Below are 17,771 nucleotides of genomic sequence, written 5' to 3'. Positions count from 1 at the left end.
TCACCAAATCAAGAAAGTTAATGGAGGTATTGCTGTATTGGTAGGTGAATCTAATACCCCAGTTGTTACAATTGAGGTTATCCATGAAATTTTTCAACGATATTTCATCTCCTTGCCATATCAGCAGTGTATCATCAATATACCTCCTCCAAATGACCAGTTCTTTCACACGATTGGTGAAAATGTTCCGGTCCTCCCAGAGAGCCATGAACAGGTTGGCTAAGCTGGGGGCAAATTTTGCCCCCATAGCCACACCTGTTCGCTGGCGATAAAAATTCTGGTTATAGTAAAAATAATTGTGATTCATCCCAAAGGTTAGAAGGTCCAAAATAAATTGTTTTTGTTTGAGCGGAATATCATGGTTCGTATCCAGGAATACGCTGACTGCTTCGTACCCCATCTCATGTGGTATGATGGTGTACAACGAGGTGATGTCCGCTGTAACTAGTAGTACGTCACCTTGAATCTCAACCTCTGTGATATCCTTAATGCATTGTGATGTGTCCTTAAGGAAAGCAGGTGTTTCCTGTACTAGAGGTTGTAAGAAATAGTCAACGTATTTTCCTATCCTCGAGGTTATTGATTCGATTCCGCTGACTATAGGCCTCCCGGGTGGATTATTCAGACATTTGTGAACTTTCGGGAGGTAGTATATAGTCGGGATTCTCGGTGAGACAGGGACTAGAAATTCTTTTTCTTTCTCGTTTAAAATTCCCATATCAAAACCTTTATGGATTAGTTTTTCCAGCTTCTTTTTATATACGGAGGTGGGATCACTTCTTAGGACTTCGTATGTGGTCTGATCTCCCACCAATCTATCCATTTCCTGGATGTAATCATCCTTATTTAATAATACGATCCCTCCACCCTTGTCAGCTGGTCTAATCACTAGGTTCTTCTTCTCACATAGGGATTTAATACCCTTTTGTAAATCTCCTTGAGGTTTGAATTCCAGCTCTTTTTCTTCTAGTTCTTTAAGAACCAGATCCCTAAATACCGTAACATAATGGCTTGGGACTCCTGGAGGATTAAACAATGAGGCATTCTTCAAACCTGATGGAATTACAATTGAGGTTTGATAGGAAACATAGTTCCTCTCTCCTGCTTTTGACAAAAAATGTCTCTTTATGTTGAGTTTAGTATGTTGAGTATTGTATAGAAGACACATTCACTTGTCACCATCACTGTTGGTGGTCTCACTATTGACACAGTTGTGTCGTGGGACTTTTCTTCACCATTTCTGTATATGTATTTTGTTTATATTTGGAATTGTTTTTGTATTGATTGGAATACACACTTTATAAGTTTTGATATAGCGCACCATCAATTATTCTATCACATATCTTTTCATCTGGTAGCAGCATATCACAGACCAGCGCACTTTACTCTTCATATCATTTATACATACACTTTCAAGTAGCAGCAGGTCAATATGGATATTTTTGAATATTACAGCACACGGAAACTTTTAGTAGAAGACATCTTCACTAAAACCACTCATGAGACCACAGATTTAAGAGGAGTCTTCATGAGACTAAAAAATGTAATGATCTCTGAATTACATGCGTCTTGGGACATAGCGTTTCTTGAGAAATATGTCCAGGAGAAAATGGTCCCCAGGAGTCTGAGGTGGAATTTATACCCAGACCAAGGGGATCCAGATCTCAAGGAATGGTTTCATTTTTTTAATGGAGCCGGTATGGGCTTACTTAATTTCCTTATTGATAGGAAGAGAAAAAAAGTCCTAAAATTAAATAAAGAAATATTAGAAATTAAGGAGAAGTTGGTACCATCCATGCAAGAAGAAGCATATAAGGTATACAACCAAGAACTGAGAGAAATACTAGCTATGGAAGATGAAGAAGAAAAAACTAAGAAAAGGAAAAAATATCTTAGAGACCTGGATGATTACCGGACCTCAAAGGTATTTAAGTGGCAACTTAACCTTATAGTGGAAGAAGAAGAAAATATGGAAACCCAAAATTCACCAGGAGAAGGGACCTCCCAGCAAACTTTGGAACCGTTTGGTTATAGAGCACCGAAGGATGTACCTAAGAAAGAGGTGAAAATAAAAGAACCCCCTAAAAAAGATGCAGAACATCTAGGGTATAGAGGAACTGATAAGTTCAAACCTTTGAGAGAGAACAACTCAAGCCAAAATACGAGACAGCAAAATGGGGGAGACAATCCTAATAATTACAAGAAAGAAAGAACGAGACCTCCCAGACATGACTCCTTTAGGAGTAAACATGAACAACAAACGAATTCAAGGGAGAGACAAAAAAGGAGATCAAGATCTCGATCACCGAGAAGGATGTCTATGGACTATATGGGGAATTACAATGATTCTCCCCATACCCCTAGAGTTTATCCCCAATATACCCAAAATAGATTCGAACCCTTACGACACAGTGGATATGAAGAAAGGGAAGAGGTGTTTGAACCTCCACAGAATAAAACACCCATGAAAAACAACAAGAAGAATTTTTTAGGGCAGGGCCCAAAGAAAGGCAAAAAAAGAAGAAAATAGAGGATGCAGAGGAGGCTCAAAGAAAAGAAGGATGAGTCACGAAACCCAAGGGATTTTCAATCTGAGTAAGATAGATCTCTCCGACTCTGAGAAACATACACTGAGTAAAGGGCTAAAATATGCCCCGAAGAAACCCCTAAATAAGTTTGAGACATTTGTGGACATCCACAAATATGTGAGGAAACTCAACATAAAGAGACATTTTTTGTCAAAAGCAGGAGAGAGGAACTATGTTTCCTATCAAACCTCAATTGTAATTCCATCAGGTTTGAAGAATGCCTCATTGTTTAATCCTCCAGGAGTCCCAAGCCATCATGTTACGGTATTTAGGGATCTGGTTCTTAAAGAACTAGAAGAAAAAGAGCTGGAATTCAAACCTCAAGGAGATTTACAAAAGGGTATTAAATCCCTATGTGAGAAGAAGAACCTAGTGATTAGACCAGCTGACAAGGGTGGAGGGATCGTATTATTAAATAAGGATGATTACATCCAGGAAATGGATAGATTGGTGGGAGATCAGACCACATACGAAGTCCTAAGAAGTGATCCCACCTCCGTATATAAAAAGAAGCTGGAAAAACTAATCCATAAAGGTTTTGATATGGGAATTTTAAACGAGAAAGAAAAAGAATTTCTAGTCCCTGTCTCACCGAGAATCCCGACTATATACTACCTCCCGAAAGTTCACAAATGTCTGAATAATCCACCCGGGAGGCCTATAGTCAGCGGAATCGAATCAATAACCTCGAGGATAGGAAAATACGTTGACTATTTCTTACAACCTCTAGTACAGGAAACACCTGCTTTCCTTAAGGACACATCACAATGCATTAAGGATATCACAGAGGTTGAGATTCAAGGTGACGTACTACTAGTTACAGCGGACATCACCTCGTTGTACACCATCATACCACATGAGATGGGGTACGAAGCAGTCAGCGTATTCCTGGATGCGAACCATGATATTCCGCTCAAATAAAAACAATTTATTTTGGACCTTCTAACCTTTGGGATGAATCACAATTATTTTTACTATAACCAGAATTTTTATCGCCAGCGAACAGGTGTGGCTATGGGGGCAAAATTTGCCCCCAGCTTAGCCAACCTGTTCATGGCTCTCTGGGAGGACCGGAACATTTTCACCAATCGTGTGAAAGAACTGGTCATTTGGAGGAGGTATATTGATGATACACTGCTGATATGGCAAGGAGATGAAATATCGTTGAAAAATTTCATGGATAACCTCAATTGTAACAACTGGGGTATTAGATTCACCTACCAATACAGCAATACCTCCATTAACTTTCTTGATTTGGTGATCTATTGTAAAAACTCGGGCTTTGCAACCAAGTCGTTCTTTAAACCAACTGATAGAAACGGTTTCATAGCTATTGACAGCTGTCACCATCCCAAATGGCTTGGCTCAGTACCTAGAAGTCAATTTAGAAGGATCCGCAGGAACTGTACTACACAAGAAGATTTCCAACAACAAGTAGGGACCCTGAAGCAGAGGTTCGTGGAAAAAGGGTATGACACCTCGGAGCTGGACAAAGAGATTGAAAATGTCATGCCCATGGAGCAAAAGAACTTAGTGGAACCAAAATGTAAAAATACTCTAACTTCTCCTCACTTTGAATACGCATTCACCACTAAGTTCTCCAGCAATTATAAGTGGCTCAATTATATTTTTAGGAAGTACTGGGGTGTCCTACAAGAGGACAAAATCTTAGGGCAAGTCTTACCGACCCAACCTAAAATAATCTTCAGGAAGGCGACTAACCTGAAGGAATTAATAGCCAGAAACCCAGTCGAAAGACCCATTAAGATGGAGATATTCCCAAACATGAAGGGCTTTTATCCCTGCAAAAGGTGCCGGATATGCACAGAGGCAATTGCACTGAGAACCAACAAATTTACTTCCACCGCTACAGGGAAAGAATATCCCATCAGAGAGTTCATAACATGTGATACCAAAGGTGTAATATACCTACTACAATGCGAATGTAACCTACAGTACGTAGGTAGGACTATTAGGACAGCAGGCATTCGTGTTGGAGAACACTTAACAAATATCCATAATGGATTCCCAGGACATAGTGTCTCCCAGCATTATGCTACTTGCCATAACAAAGATCCAAAAAAACTCAAAATCACGGTCATTGAAAAACACGTCCCACATTGGAGAGGTAGTAACCTACAAAGGTCAATTTCGAGACGTGAGACCTTTTGGATTTATGAGCTAAAATGTTACAGACCTAGAGGTCATAACATAGACTGGGATATCAACTCTCATATTAACAACAGTTAATACATAGCTAGTATTAAATTCATACCTTCCAGCATGTCACTTTTTTATACATACATACATTCAGACCACGTGTAGAGATCTGGTATGTTAAAATTTTTTATTATTTTACAGAATGTATTTTTATATAGAGGTGTTTTATTCATTTATATATATTTTAAAAGTTACTATTTTGTATTTTAGCTTTAGATTTTAAATATATATCTACATGTCAACAAATCCCTAGTTATAGGAATATCGGACCCTTCGCTTCCGGTGTCAAGGTTGACATTTAAATAGAGATATTTATGTAAGATTTTATCCCAATTATAAATGTGGATAGACTGTACTCTCTATTGAGAGTTTAAAGTACATCCAATATTAAATAGTTGAATTTTAGCAGTAGAGAGATCGAGAAACGAGGGGATATACAGTCACTTGCGATGTACTAAAAGTATTGAAGAGGAACCTTTCCGTTTCAAATATCACTAAACCACCTCCAGATTTGATTACTGTTATGGATATTAAGATATATTTAATAATTTGAAGCCGAGGAACCCGTAAGAGACTTCCGGCGCCTCCTCTGCAGACACCGGAAGTGACGCGGCTCCCTTTAGAATAAAAGAACGGAAGTGACGGCGCGCGAGAACCTCCTTTCTCTGAAGATAGCCAATCGGCGGAAACGCGTCAGGCAGGAGGCGTGCCGTCACCACGTCGCTTAGGATCCGAGCTGCAGCCGGACCCAGGCATCTAGGAATCCCTCAACGCTTTCTAACTTTATGTGAAGTCCATTCCGCATACATGTAAGTGCAATTTTTATTCAATAAAGCAATATCAAGGGTAATGCACCATGGGCAGTTATTCTTTTACATGTTAATGCTGGAGCGAAATGATCCTCATAATCACCCATAACAAGTGGCCATGAGTACTATCTGAACACAGAAACCTACCCGACTGTGAACAGTGGAGTGGCATATGACTTCTACATCCATTGTGGCTACCAATATCGGTTGAACCTGAGAGCAGTGAGCAGTGCTTGATATACCCATTTGATCTGGTAAGAGGCCTGACGGGCTCTTGTGAATGCACGGCGGGGAGCACTTTGTTCAGTTTGGGCACCAGGATTGTTTATTTTCACTATAGAAAAGCACTTACCCTATTCCGTCCGGTAAGGAGGCTTTCCAGCAGGTGGAGGGAACTTCAATTCACAAAGCGAATTAACCATCACCTGTCAGCACCTCACCATTGCTGGTGGTTTCACCATTGATATAATTGTGTTGGGACTTATACACTGTTTATTTACATTTATACATTGATTTGTATTGTATAGAAGACACATTCACTTGTCACCATCACTGTTGGTGGTCTCACTATTGACACAGTTGTGTCGTGGGACTTTTCTTCACCATTTCTGTATATATATTTTGTTTATATTTGGAATTGTTTTTGTATTGATTGGAATACACACTTTATAAGTTTTGATATAGCGCACCATCAATTATTCTATCACATATCTTTTCATCTGGTAGCAGCATATCACAGACCAGCGCACTTTACTCTTCATATCATTTACAGTATAGTATACACTCAATACTTGGTCGGGGGGAGGTTAACACAGGATGCTCGGCTAGCCACGGTCTGCACTGGAAAAGGGTCCTGTGCTTCTTCTGGTCCGTTTTTAGGTGTGATTTCAGCCAAAAATTCAGACCTGATTCACACCTGAAATGGAGAACAGGGACACACCTGACCCCCTGTTGTGAGCCCCCACTGCAGCTAGTTAGAATCCAGCCTTAATGGCTCAGGAAACCTTTACAGGTGTTCTGAATTAATTAGCTGATTATAGTGTGTGACACCACGAGTCTACAATATTTAACTTTTTCACAATATTCTAATTTTCTGGATACTGAATTTTGGGTTTTCACTAGCTGTAATCCATAATCATTAAAATTAAAGTGATTGTAAAGTCTCATATTTTTTTATTTATTTTTTTAATAAACATGTTCTACTTACCTCCTCTGTGCAGTGGTTTTGTACAGGGCAGCCCGGATCCTCCTCTTCTTGGATCCCCCTTCGCTGCTTCTGTCCCTTCCCTCCTGTTGAGTGCCCCCACAGCAAGCAGCTTGCTACGGGGGCACCAGAGCCAAGTTGCAACTCTGTGTTTCCTTTCAGACACAGAGCTGCAGGTTCGGCCCGTCACCTCTCCTGATTGGCTAACTGACTTTGACAAAAGCCGGAGCCAAAGGCGCTGCTGCTATGTCTCAGTTAATTAGGAGGAAGAGTCCCGGACGGCCAAGGGATGCATGGACACTGCTGGATAGAGATGGGTTCAGGTAAGTATTAGAGGGTGCTGGGGAGGCTGCTACACACAGAAGGCTTTTTATCTTAATGCATAGAATGCATTAACATTAAAAAAACTTCTGAATTTGCACCTCCTTTAAAAGAAATAAAAATGCTTGAAATAGATCTCTCTGTGTGTGATGAATTCTATATAATATGAGTTGAACTTTTTGAAATACTGAAACAAATTAACTTTTTGATGATATTTCAATTTTTTGAGATGCACCTGTATGTAATAACAGACAGTATGGACGGAAGGGGGGATTGGGGTCTTTTTAATCAGAGATTATAATGGCACCTGCCCCCATATGCAAACAATGGAAGGAATTCCAGCAAGGGCATAGGCCTGTCCCTATGGAAAGGGTCAAGACTACGTCCCTACAAGAAGAAAAGGGGGTTTGAATGTGCCTCTACGAACAGTCAAAGTATGCACATGTTCTTGTAACATAGCAACAGTACACAAATGTTATTTTTTTAAAAAATTCAAAAATCTTTATTAATACATAGTAAAAACAAAAAGTATATCACTCTAATAGATAAAGCAGTCAATACATAGTGACAGGATTAGTACAAATACAGATAGAAAATGCTGGAGCTACGCGTTTCGCATTATGCGCTTCCTCAGGGTCCAGCAAAGGAGAGTATATAAACAGAGATTCAGTCTTTAATAATCTAAAGGTACATAAAACAGTTATTAGATTTGTGAATATACATATATGTCTTATAACATTTTTGTTATTCTCAGTTTGTTATTTGCAGCTATCCATTGTACGTTACTTACACTATTATCTTAACCTTGAACACATCAGTTTTACTCTAATTATTTGACAATTATATAAATAGATCAAAAAATAGATTTTCCATAAATATAGCTGGTTAGTATATTGGTTCCTATGTTTATAGATTCCTTTAGATAAAAGGGAGGGAGAGAAAAGCCATTTCTGTTTGACAAACTCTTTTATACTTTGCTTGTCAGAAGGACAAGAAACTAAATCCCACACACTGAACAGAAAGAGTAGAAAGGGGTGGGGAAGAGGAGAAAGAGAAAAGGGATTAATATGAGAGAATAGTGATCAAAAAAGGGGGGGGGGGGGGGAAAACTGTAGAGTGTGAATTACCACGTAGCCCACAGGGGGGGCAGTGATAAGGATAGGCTAGTTCAAGCCTATCCTTATCACTGCCCCCCCTGTGGGCTACGTGGTAATTCACACTCTACAGTTTCCCCCCCCCCCCTTTTTTGATCACTATTCTCTCATATTAATCCCTTTTCTCTTTCTCCTCTTCCCCACCCCTTTCTACTCTTTCTGTTCAGTGTGTGGGATTTAGTTTCTTGTCCTTCTGACAAGCAAAGTATAAAAGAGTTTGTCAAACAGAAATGGCTTTTCTCTCCCTCCCTTTTATCTAAAGGAATCTATAAACATAGGAACCAATATACTAACCAGCTATATTTATGGAAAATCTATTTTTTGATCTATTTATATAATTGTCAAATAATTAGAGTAAAACTGATGTGTTCAAGGTTAAGATAATAGTGTAAGTAACGTACAATGGATAGCTGCAAATAACAAACTGAGAATAACAAAAATGTTATAAGACATATATGTATATTCACAAATCTAATAACTGTTTTATGTACCTTTAGATTATTAAAGACTGAATCTCTGTTTATATACTCTCCTTTGCTGGACCCTGAGGAAGCGCATAATGCGAAACGCGTAGCTCCAGCATTTTCTATCTGTATTTGTACTAATCCTGTCACTATGTATTGACTGCTTTATCTATTAGAGTGATATACTTTTTGTTTTTACTATGTATTAATAAAGATTTTTGAATTTTTTAAAAAAATAACATTTGTGTACTGTTGCTATGTTACAAGAACATGTGCATACTTTGACTGTTCGTAGAGGCACATTCAAACCCCCTTTTCTTCTTGTAGGGACGTAGTCTTGACCCTTTCCATAGGGACAGGCCTATGCCCTTGCTGGAATTCCTTCCACCTGTATGTAATACTAACATCTTTTTCCATCCTCGCTATATATCTTCCCACCCACGAGTTTGTGATGTGATTTGAAACTGCTAGTGACAGTCATGTTACCTGAGCAGTGACAGAATGGAGAAGACAGCCAATGTCTATATCTTGTTCCCTTGAAGGGAAACCACAATTATTATTTATTAATGTGTGGACTGAAACCAAGTTCCTGTTAATTTTGCTCCCTCTTTCTTTCCACAGAGGGGATATGTTTCTCGTACTAAGGGATTTTCATGGACTGACACAGGTTATTCTTCCATCAGGGGAGGTATGATGATTGTTTTTATATTGTCCATCTAAATGGGATTTTTTGTCTGGAAATAAATTGCACCTTTGTTTATGAGCCAGTGGACAGAGTGGAAAGAGCTCCAAAAATAGGATTTCTTTAACGTACATCACGGGACACAGAGCAGCCATAATAATTACTATCTGTGTTATACACCACCTATAGGTGAATGAACACTGGCAACTAAAAGACAGGAAGTCCCCCTCTATATAACCCCTTCCATACAGGAAGTACCTCAGTTTTTTCGCCAGTGTCCTAAAAGTAATGGTTATGGTTGGAGAAGCTCTCCATATTTTAAAGTTATACTATTGTCCCAGATAAAGATCCTGCAGGATCCAAGGAGCTTGGCAATCGGATCCATCCAAAAGTGGAAGACTAAAATGGATGGTACCTGAGCCTCGGTGTTGGAAGACTGTGAGGTGTTGCCTGTAATGTGACCCCTTTGGGCACTGGACCCTGGGATCCGTACCCTTGGTAAAGACTGACTCCAAAGGCGATCCGACAGGGTGCCCTACAGGTTCAAGGGAGTGGCCCCAAGATTATAGGGGGACCCGGTCATTGAAGGTTCACAAGTGACAGAACCCGCGGTTATGGGTGAAGGTTGGATTCTAGCTATAAGCAGAGTCCTGCAGCGGGATTGGTAAGGTTACTTTAAATGAAGTGCACTGTTGCCTATATTATATTTAACAGATACCAGGTGCCATGATTTGTGTCTCCACTAGAGGGTAGTGATGTTTATTCAGCTGTGGTATGCATACCTGGATTCTTCACATTGTTTGCACAGCCAAACCCCCGGAAGCCTGGCGGGCAGCGAGACTAATATACCCCATCTGCGCATCTGCTTTCACCCGGCAACTTCAGTGGCCATTCCTTTCTGTGGTATATGGCTGCAGGGGCGTTTGCCGATACGACCCTATTTTACGATTGTGCACGTGGAGCTGGGGCGTGTCCATGAGGCATCGAGCGTGCACGTGGTGAGCGGACGTGCACGTGCAAGTAAGGGGTGGAGATGGCACAGAATTTTAGGAAGTTTTCCCGGCAGCGTGGGCTTCTGTAAGGAGCTGGATGGGACACAGAGCAGCTGCAGCTGGGTACGTGAGTCACTGTGGGTGGATGCAGGCACTGACAGGATCTGTTACTGTGGGGGTAACTGTTCTGTGTATTGCGATAAGACTGATTACAGCTTAACACAAGGATTGAGTGCACTAAACTAGTACTTTATGTTTCTTGTCTGGAGCAATGTCCTCCTGGAAAAGGAGTTGGGGGGGCACAGCAGGAAGGGACACAAGTGTGCCACCACCAGGATTGGAAGATCCTAGCCGAGCATCCTGTGCTAACCTCCCCTGAGAGGCCAGAGGAAACTGGCCAATCTGAGCCATTACGGTTGTCAGACATAGTAACTACGTCTAGTGCTCCTGTCTCAGCCTACGTCACTAAGGACGATTTGGCGTCAGCTTTAGCCGGCCTTGAGGGAAAGATTGCTTGCATGATTCCTTCAGCATCACGAGGAGGGAGGAAGCTTGATAGATTCCTCTCACCGGAGCCCACTCGTTTTAGTACAGGATTTGGCAGAGGATTTGAAAGAAGTAGCTGTAAATGACCTAGAAGAAGGTCAAGCTGAGGATTCCACTTCTGGGGAGTCAGGGTCTGAGGAGCAATTTTTGGCCTCTCAATCTCAGAGATTGTTAATTCAGTCTCTCACTGAAATGGTCCAGTCTGGATTTAAATTACCTCCCTTCATTAGGCTTATTATGCCCTACGCAGAACTCTCAGGCTTTTCCCTTACATCTGCTTTTAGAGTGGATAGTGTATGCTGATTGGGATCACCCTGATAGGGTTTTTGTTCCTCCCAAAAGGTTTTTCTCTGTTGTGTGCTACGGAGGAAAAATGCACAAATAAGTGGAGTATGCCTACGGATGATGCTGCTATTTCTTCTGTAAATAGAAATTGAACCTGTCCTGTAGACAATGCCCAGGTTTTAAAAGATCCAGTGGATAAGAAATTGGAATCTTTACTAAAAGCTTCTTTTGCTGTTGCTGGGTCTGTGGTACATCCGGCAGTGGCAGCTATAGGAGTTTGTCAGTGTTTGAAAGACCGTATTTAGTGGTAGCCAAGAGTATTGCTGCTCAGGGGGAGTTTGCCTCGTGCTCTGTGTTTTGCGGTAGATGCTCTTAGGGATTCCATACAGCAGGTATCGCGGTTTGTTCTTCTGTCAGTACATATGTGCAGAATCCTGTGGTTAAAGAATTGGTCTGCAGAATTACCTTGTAAGAAGTTACTAGCTGGTTTTCCCTTTCATGGGGAACGCCTATTTGGTGACGATCTGGATAAAATATATCCAAAAGATTTCAGGGGGGAAGAGTCCGCTTCTACCAGTTAAGAGGAGGAGTAAACATCCTTCATTTAAGGTGTCTAGTGCTTAAGTACCAGTACTTCTAATCCTAGGCAGTTTCGATTGCCTCAGCCGCCTGGATCTAGAGCCAAACTTCCAGGGCAGGGGCAAAAGAAACCCAGGTTCCAGAGGCCTACCAAGCTTAGCTCTAAATCTACCTTATGATTGGGCGCCCCCACTCGGGTGGTGGGAAGGCTACTGCAGTCCTCGGATGCCTGGGTAGAAGTGATTCAGGACAGCTGGGTTGTTTCCACAGTCTCCCAGGGGTGCAAACTAGAATTCTGGGTGTTTCCTCATCCTCAGTTTTTAAGGTCTTACATACCTGCAGATCCATTAAAGAGAAAATCCTTTTTTCAGGCTCTTGACCATCTAAAATCACAAGCAGTGATTACAGAGGTTTCAGGCGACAAGCAATTTAGGGGCTTCTACTCAAATCTTTTTGTAGTCCCCAAAACAAACGGAGATGTGAGACCTATTCTGGAACTCAAAGCCCTGAACCAGTTTCTAAACATTCTCACTTTGCGGATGGAGTCAATTCGCTCAGTCATTGCTTCTCTGCAAGGAGGAACATTTCTGGAATCCATAGACATTAAAGATGCCTACTTACACGTGCTAATTTTCCAGGCCCATGCCCATCAAAGGGTTCTGCGGTCGACGGTGGAAGACTGCCATTTTCAGTTCGTGGCTTTGCCCTCTGGGTTAGCCACGGCTCCACGAGTGGTAAAAAAAAAACCCCTAGCTCCGGTATTGGCAATTCTAAGATCTCAGGGGATAGCCGTTGTAGGATACCTGGACGATCTATTGCTCATAGATCAGTCGGCTTCTGCTCTAAGCCATAATGTGTTTCGGGCAGTTCAGTTCTTAGAACATCTTGGTTGGATTCTAAATTTGGCAAAGTCAGCATTACAGCCAGTTCAGAGTTTGGAATATCTGGGTCTCCTTGTGGACACAGTACAGGCAAAAGTGTTTTTGCCGTCAAGAAAGATTGAACCCGTAAAGGATCTTGTTCGGATCGTGAGAGGGAAAAAATATCCTTCTGTACGTCTTTGCATGAGGTTGCTAGGGAAGATGGTGTCTTCATTTGAAGCAGTTCCCTATGCCCAATTCCAGACCATTACAGCACAACCTGGAGCAAAAAGGTCCAGGCCCTAGATTGTTGCATGTCTCTGTCATCAAGGGTGCTTCAGAGTCTCGGTTGGTGGTTGGTAACCAGGAATTTGGAGAGAGGGAAATCCTTTCTACCAGTGATCTGAAAGGTGGTGACCACAGATGCCAGTCTCTCTGACTGGGGAGCAGTTCTGGAGGAAGCCACTGTCCAAGGAAAATGGCCCTGGTTAGAAAGGAGCTTGCCCATTAATATCCTGGAAATTCAAGCCGTTTGCCTGGCTCTAAGGTTCTGGACTACCAGACTATGGAGTTGTCCCGTGAGGGTCCAATCCGACAATGCCACTTCTGTGACCTATATCAACCATCAGGGGGGCACCAAGAGTCAGTCAGCCCAATAGGAGGGGGGTCACATCCTAACTTGGGTGGAGAAATTTGTACCATGCCTGTCGGCAGTATTTAATCTGGGAATAGAGAACTGGCGGGTGGACTTTCTGAGTCGCCAGCAGATGTTTCCAGGGGAATGGTCTTTACATCCCGAGATCTTTGCATTGATTTGTCAATGCTATGGGGTTCCGGACGTAGATCTGTTGGCATCCAGGTTCAACAACAAGTTGGACAGGTTTGTGTCCAGGACCAGGGATCCGCTCGCAGTCGCAGCGGGTGCTTGGTGACTCCCTGGGATCAGTTCTCCCTGTTCTTTGCCTTTCCCCAGGTCCAGCTGTTGCCACGACTTCTGTGCAGGATTCAGGAAGAAGGAAAACCAGTAGTCATGGTGGCTCCAGCCTAGCCCAGGAAGACTTGGTGCGCGCAAATTTTAAAGTTGTCAGTGGGAAGGCCATGGGTCCTCTTGCTACGTCCGGACCTGCTTTCTCAGGGTTCGATATTCCACCCTGCTTTACATTCTCTAAATTTGATAGTTTGGCTATTGAAGCCAGGATTTTGAGGGCGCAGGGTATATCTGGTCCTGCAGTCTCTACCATGATAAACGCTTCGCATTGCCTTTACCAAGGGGTAATTCGTATGCTTCCGCAAATTAGGCCACCCTTATGTCTTTGGGATTTAAATTTAGTTTTGTCGATTTTACGGAAACAACCCTTTGAGCTCATTCGGCATATTCCCCTGGTTCTTCTGACAAGAATGTTAGTCTTTTTGGTTGCAGTAACATCAGCTAGAAGAGTGTCAGAATTAGCAGACCTTTCTTGTAAGGAGCCATTTTGGTATTACACCAAGATAGGCTGATTCTATGTCCACACCCAGGGTTTTTGCCCTAGGTGTGTCCAGTTTTCATTTCAATCAAGACATCACACTGCCTTCCTTCTTTCCAAATCCTCAAACAGCAGAGAAAAATTTTACATTCTCTCGATGTAGTACAAGCGTTCAGAGTCTATTTCAAAATGTCAGCTCAGATTCAGAAGACCGATTCTTTGTTCGTGCTGCCTGAAGGGCCTAAGAAAGGGCAGGCAGCTTCAATGATCTCCCAATGGATTTGCCAGGTTATTATCCAGGCGTATGGTTTAAAGGGCAAGGCCCCACCTGTTCGGGTAAATGCACACTCCACCAGAAGACTTCATGGGCAGTTCGCCATCAAACTTCTATGGCTCAGATTTGCAGGGCCGCTACTTAGTCTTCAGTTCATACATCCACTAGATTTTATCAGGTGGGACCAAGAGGATTCTGCATTGGGCTGCAGTGAGCTGCAGGCAGCTATAAAGATCTTTTCAGTCCGAAGGCGGTTGTCATCAGTGTCCCCCCTCCCCTCAAGTGTATTGCTTTGGGACGTCCCAGATAGTAATTATTATGGCTGCTCTGTGTCCCGTGATGTACGATAAAGAAAATTTGGATTTTTCTTACATACTATAAAATCCATTTCTTGGACTATATCACGGGACACAGAGGTCCCTCCCCTCTTGTCTGGGAAGTTTATTGCTTGCTACAAATCTGAGGTACTTACTGTATGGGAGGGGTTAAATAGAGGGGAACGTCCTGTCTTTTAGTTTCCAGTGTCCATTCACCTATAGGTGGCGTAAAACCCAGATAGTAATTATTATGGCTGCTCTGTGTCCTGTGATGTACTCCAAGAAATGGATTTTACAGGTAAGATTTAGGAAAAATCTAATTTTCTGTAGTTTCTAATATTGGAGCTTATCACCTTTAATACGCTATTTAGTGTATAGCTGTCATCAACCTGAGCCATTCAAACTGAGCTTAAGGGGTAAAGCGGAAAAGGCAGAGATTATCTTCAATGAAAGCCATGTTTAAGAACAATCAATAGATCCAGAGACCTAGACAGCTGAATATATATGCATATTTTGACTTTTACTGTAAATGTCAAACATGGCTTCTTTTCTGTCACCCTCTTCTCCTGCCTATTGGTCCCTTAATGTGCTAGGTGCCTTCACTGACCAATAGGGAGGCTCGGTAGGCAGGGGATGGAATGAAGACAAGCTCAAATTTGTAGGGTGTCACATCAATGGTAATTGAGTCTAGAGTAGTTCGTTACTGGTGAAAGATCAGCGTAAAATCCCAACTTGTTTCAGTGGTCCACATTCTCCTTGTAAGATATATCACTTCAAGGATGCCCAGACTTCATGCCGAGTAACCTGCTGGTCCAAGTGTTTTATGTTAGATCTATAAATACTTCCCAACCCTTCAGAGTTTAGGCATTCCTGAAGTAATGCAACTTACAAGCCCTGATGAAGGTTGAGTGTGTGAACCCAAAACACTTTGGCTTTCCTATCTTGCAGAGAAATACTCTGAAATTTTCATTGGTGTGGCGCCCATACTGCTACCCACAGGATTCCTTTAGGACCTCCCTTTTTGTTTGGGATGGGGGGGTGTTGTTCATTGCATGGGAGTGGCCTAAACAAAGCGATTCAGTTTAATGAGAGAATCATTCATAATGCTGGACATTAACTTTATGATCTTTTAGAACCTCTTATGTATACATTCACTTGTACTGCTGTCCTGGACCCTACTGGTCTTGGCTTTCCTTCCCCTAACAAAGACATTACATGCTGAGATTGAGTTTACATCTAAGCTACATACTGTAAGACACAGACTACGACATACATATGTGTGTACTAGAATGTACATAATACAAAATGTACATATGCTCTGCTCTTCATAGCAAACCTTGACTGATGACAAATTACCAGAAAATCAATCTTGTCTGTCACAACTTTCCATTGGCAAAGGAGAGAGCTCATCATTGGGGTTATGGACAAAAGTGAAGGTTTAGCGAGGTTTTGAACTCTGACATACTCAAAACAGAGGCTATTTTGCATTGTGTTGCTCTTTAATCCTTTATTTTACAGAAACATTAATTTGCTCTGCCTAACTTTTTTTTTTTTTTTTGCAGCATGGCTCTGAGGTCAGAAATCAGGTGAAAGAGACCCCTTTGGAGTCTGTGCTCCTGATAAAGGGGATAGTCATAGCCCGCCCTTCTGGTCAAGAAAATCCTGTGAGTCGTTTTCCTTTTTCTTATCAGTCTTAAAGTGGAAGTTCAGCCAAATCTAATGCTAAATCTACTCTCCCTCTAAGGAAAAAAAATTGCTATGCTTACCTTTTCTAAAGCCAATCCGGTCCAGTCTCCAGCAGTGGCTGCTGTGTAGAGAGAGATAGCTGACAATGGCTGGGTAATGCCTGGCACGTGACATCACCCATAGAGTTACTATGGGGCTTCCATTGATGGCTGCCTCTCCTGCACACTCCCATGCACTGAAGCCTTCCATGGCAGCTCAGCCTAGGACCAGACCAGAGCAGCTGCAGAATAGCTAAGTATAGCAAACTCTTCTTTACATGGCTAAAGAGATTAGGCTTAGAATGTGGCAGAGAGAGGGTTTGGGGTTGGTTTTTTTTTTTGGCTGAACTTCCACCTTAAGATCACCACATATATTGCAATCTGATTGTACAATGTTCTTTAGATTTACCAATAACTATGTAGTGCAGAGCCCGGTCTGATTGGATGCAAATTGATTGATTGGATAGTTTAGGTAGGTCCTCGTACTATATTGTTTTGGTAAACTTAAAGTTGGTTATTTCGTACGGTAAGCTTTAAGCTCCCCACATATGTTGTATCTCCTTTAGATCCTGAACAAGAAAAAATTGGGAAATGCATTGTATACACATGAACTGGTAAATGCAAATGCAGGGAAGCATCTGTGTTTCCAAGACTAGGGCTGTGCACAGCCATTCACTTGTAAAGCAGATTGTATGCGGTATCTGCAGCTCCATGGGCATAGGAAAGAGCTGGGAAATGTATGCCTACAAACGTTCATGGGCATGAATCCTAATGAATGTGCACAGGTTTCCCACTATTTTCAGTGGTCTTGGTGTCCTTTTTCTTGGTTGGGTTTCAATTTGGATTGTATGAAGCAGCGTTCTTGTTGCTTTTTAAGTGTTTTGTTTTATTCACTAAAGCCCAAAACCCAATGCAGTACATTGTAAAAGCAACAAGAATGCTGCTTCATACCATCCGGATCAAAACCCAACCATGGGACTCCGTGGATGTGCGGCTCAGGAATCTTTCCTCTCTTCCATCTAGAATTTTCTGGAGGGCAGTCCTTGTATTTCTCTCATGACTGATTTACTTAAACCTTTACAGTTGTTTACTAGATTTCCCCACCGATTGCACTAGTATATAGAGAATTGGTTGTATTTATGTTTCAGCTCATGAAATGGCTTTGTCCACTGAATAGGAGGAAGGAGTACACGTTATGGAAAATCGCCAAAAAAAAACAGCATTTTGTGTTCTAGTTTCTAGTTTAGCAGGGTTCAATTTTCTGCTGGCCTTTTACTGCTGTTCAT

General features: G+C 41.8%; 1 protein-coding gene across 1 annotated transcript in view; it reads left to right on the top strand.

Moving 5' to 3' along the window:
• Positions 1–17,771, top strand: part of DARS2 (aspartyl-tRNA synthetase 2, mitochondrial) — an 85,048-nt gene that overhangs the window by 9,798 nt on the left and 57,479 nt on the right. Inside the window, exons 3-4 of the mRNA XM_082264858.1 lie at positions 9,382–9,448; positions 16,324–16,425. Coding sequence (XP_082120984.1) covers positions 9,382–9,448; positions 16,324–16,425 — 169 coding nt within the window. The remainder of the gene's footprint in view (positions 1–9,381; positions 9,449–16,323; positions 16,426–17,771) is intronic.

This window comes from Pelophylax lessonae, assembly GCF_965119305.1.
Source record: "Pelophylax lessonae genome assembly, chromosome: 8".
NCBI classification, from domain to species: domain Eukaryota; kingdom Metazoa; phylum Chordata; class Amphibia; order Anura; family Ranidae; genus Pelophylax; species Pelophylax lessonae.
The sequence above is the reverse complement of the archived record's forward strand: the minus strand, read 5'-3'. Positions and strand labels throughout refer to the sequence as shown.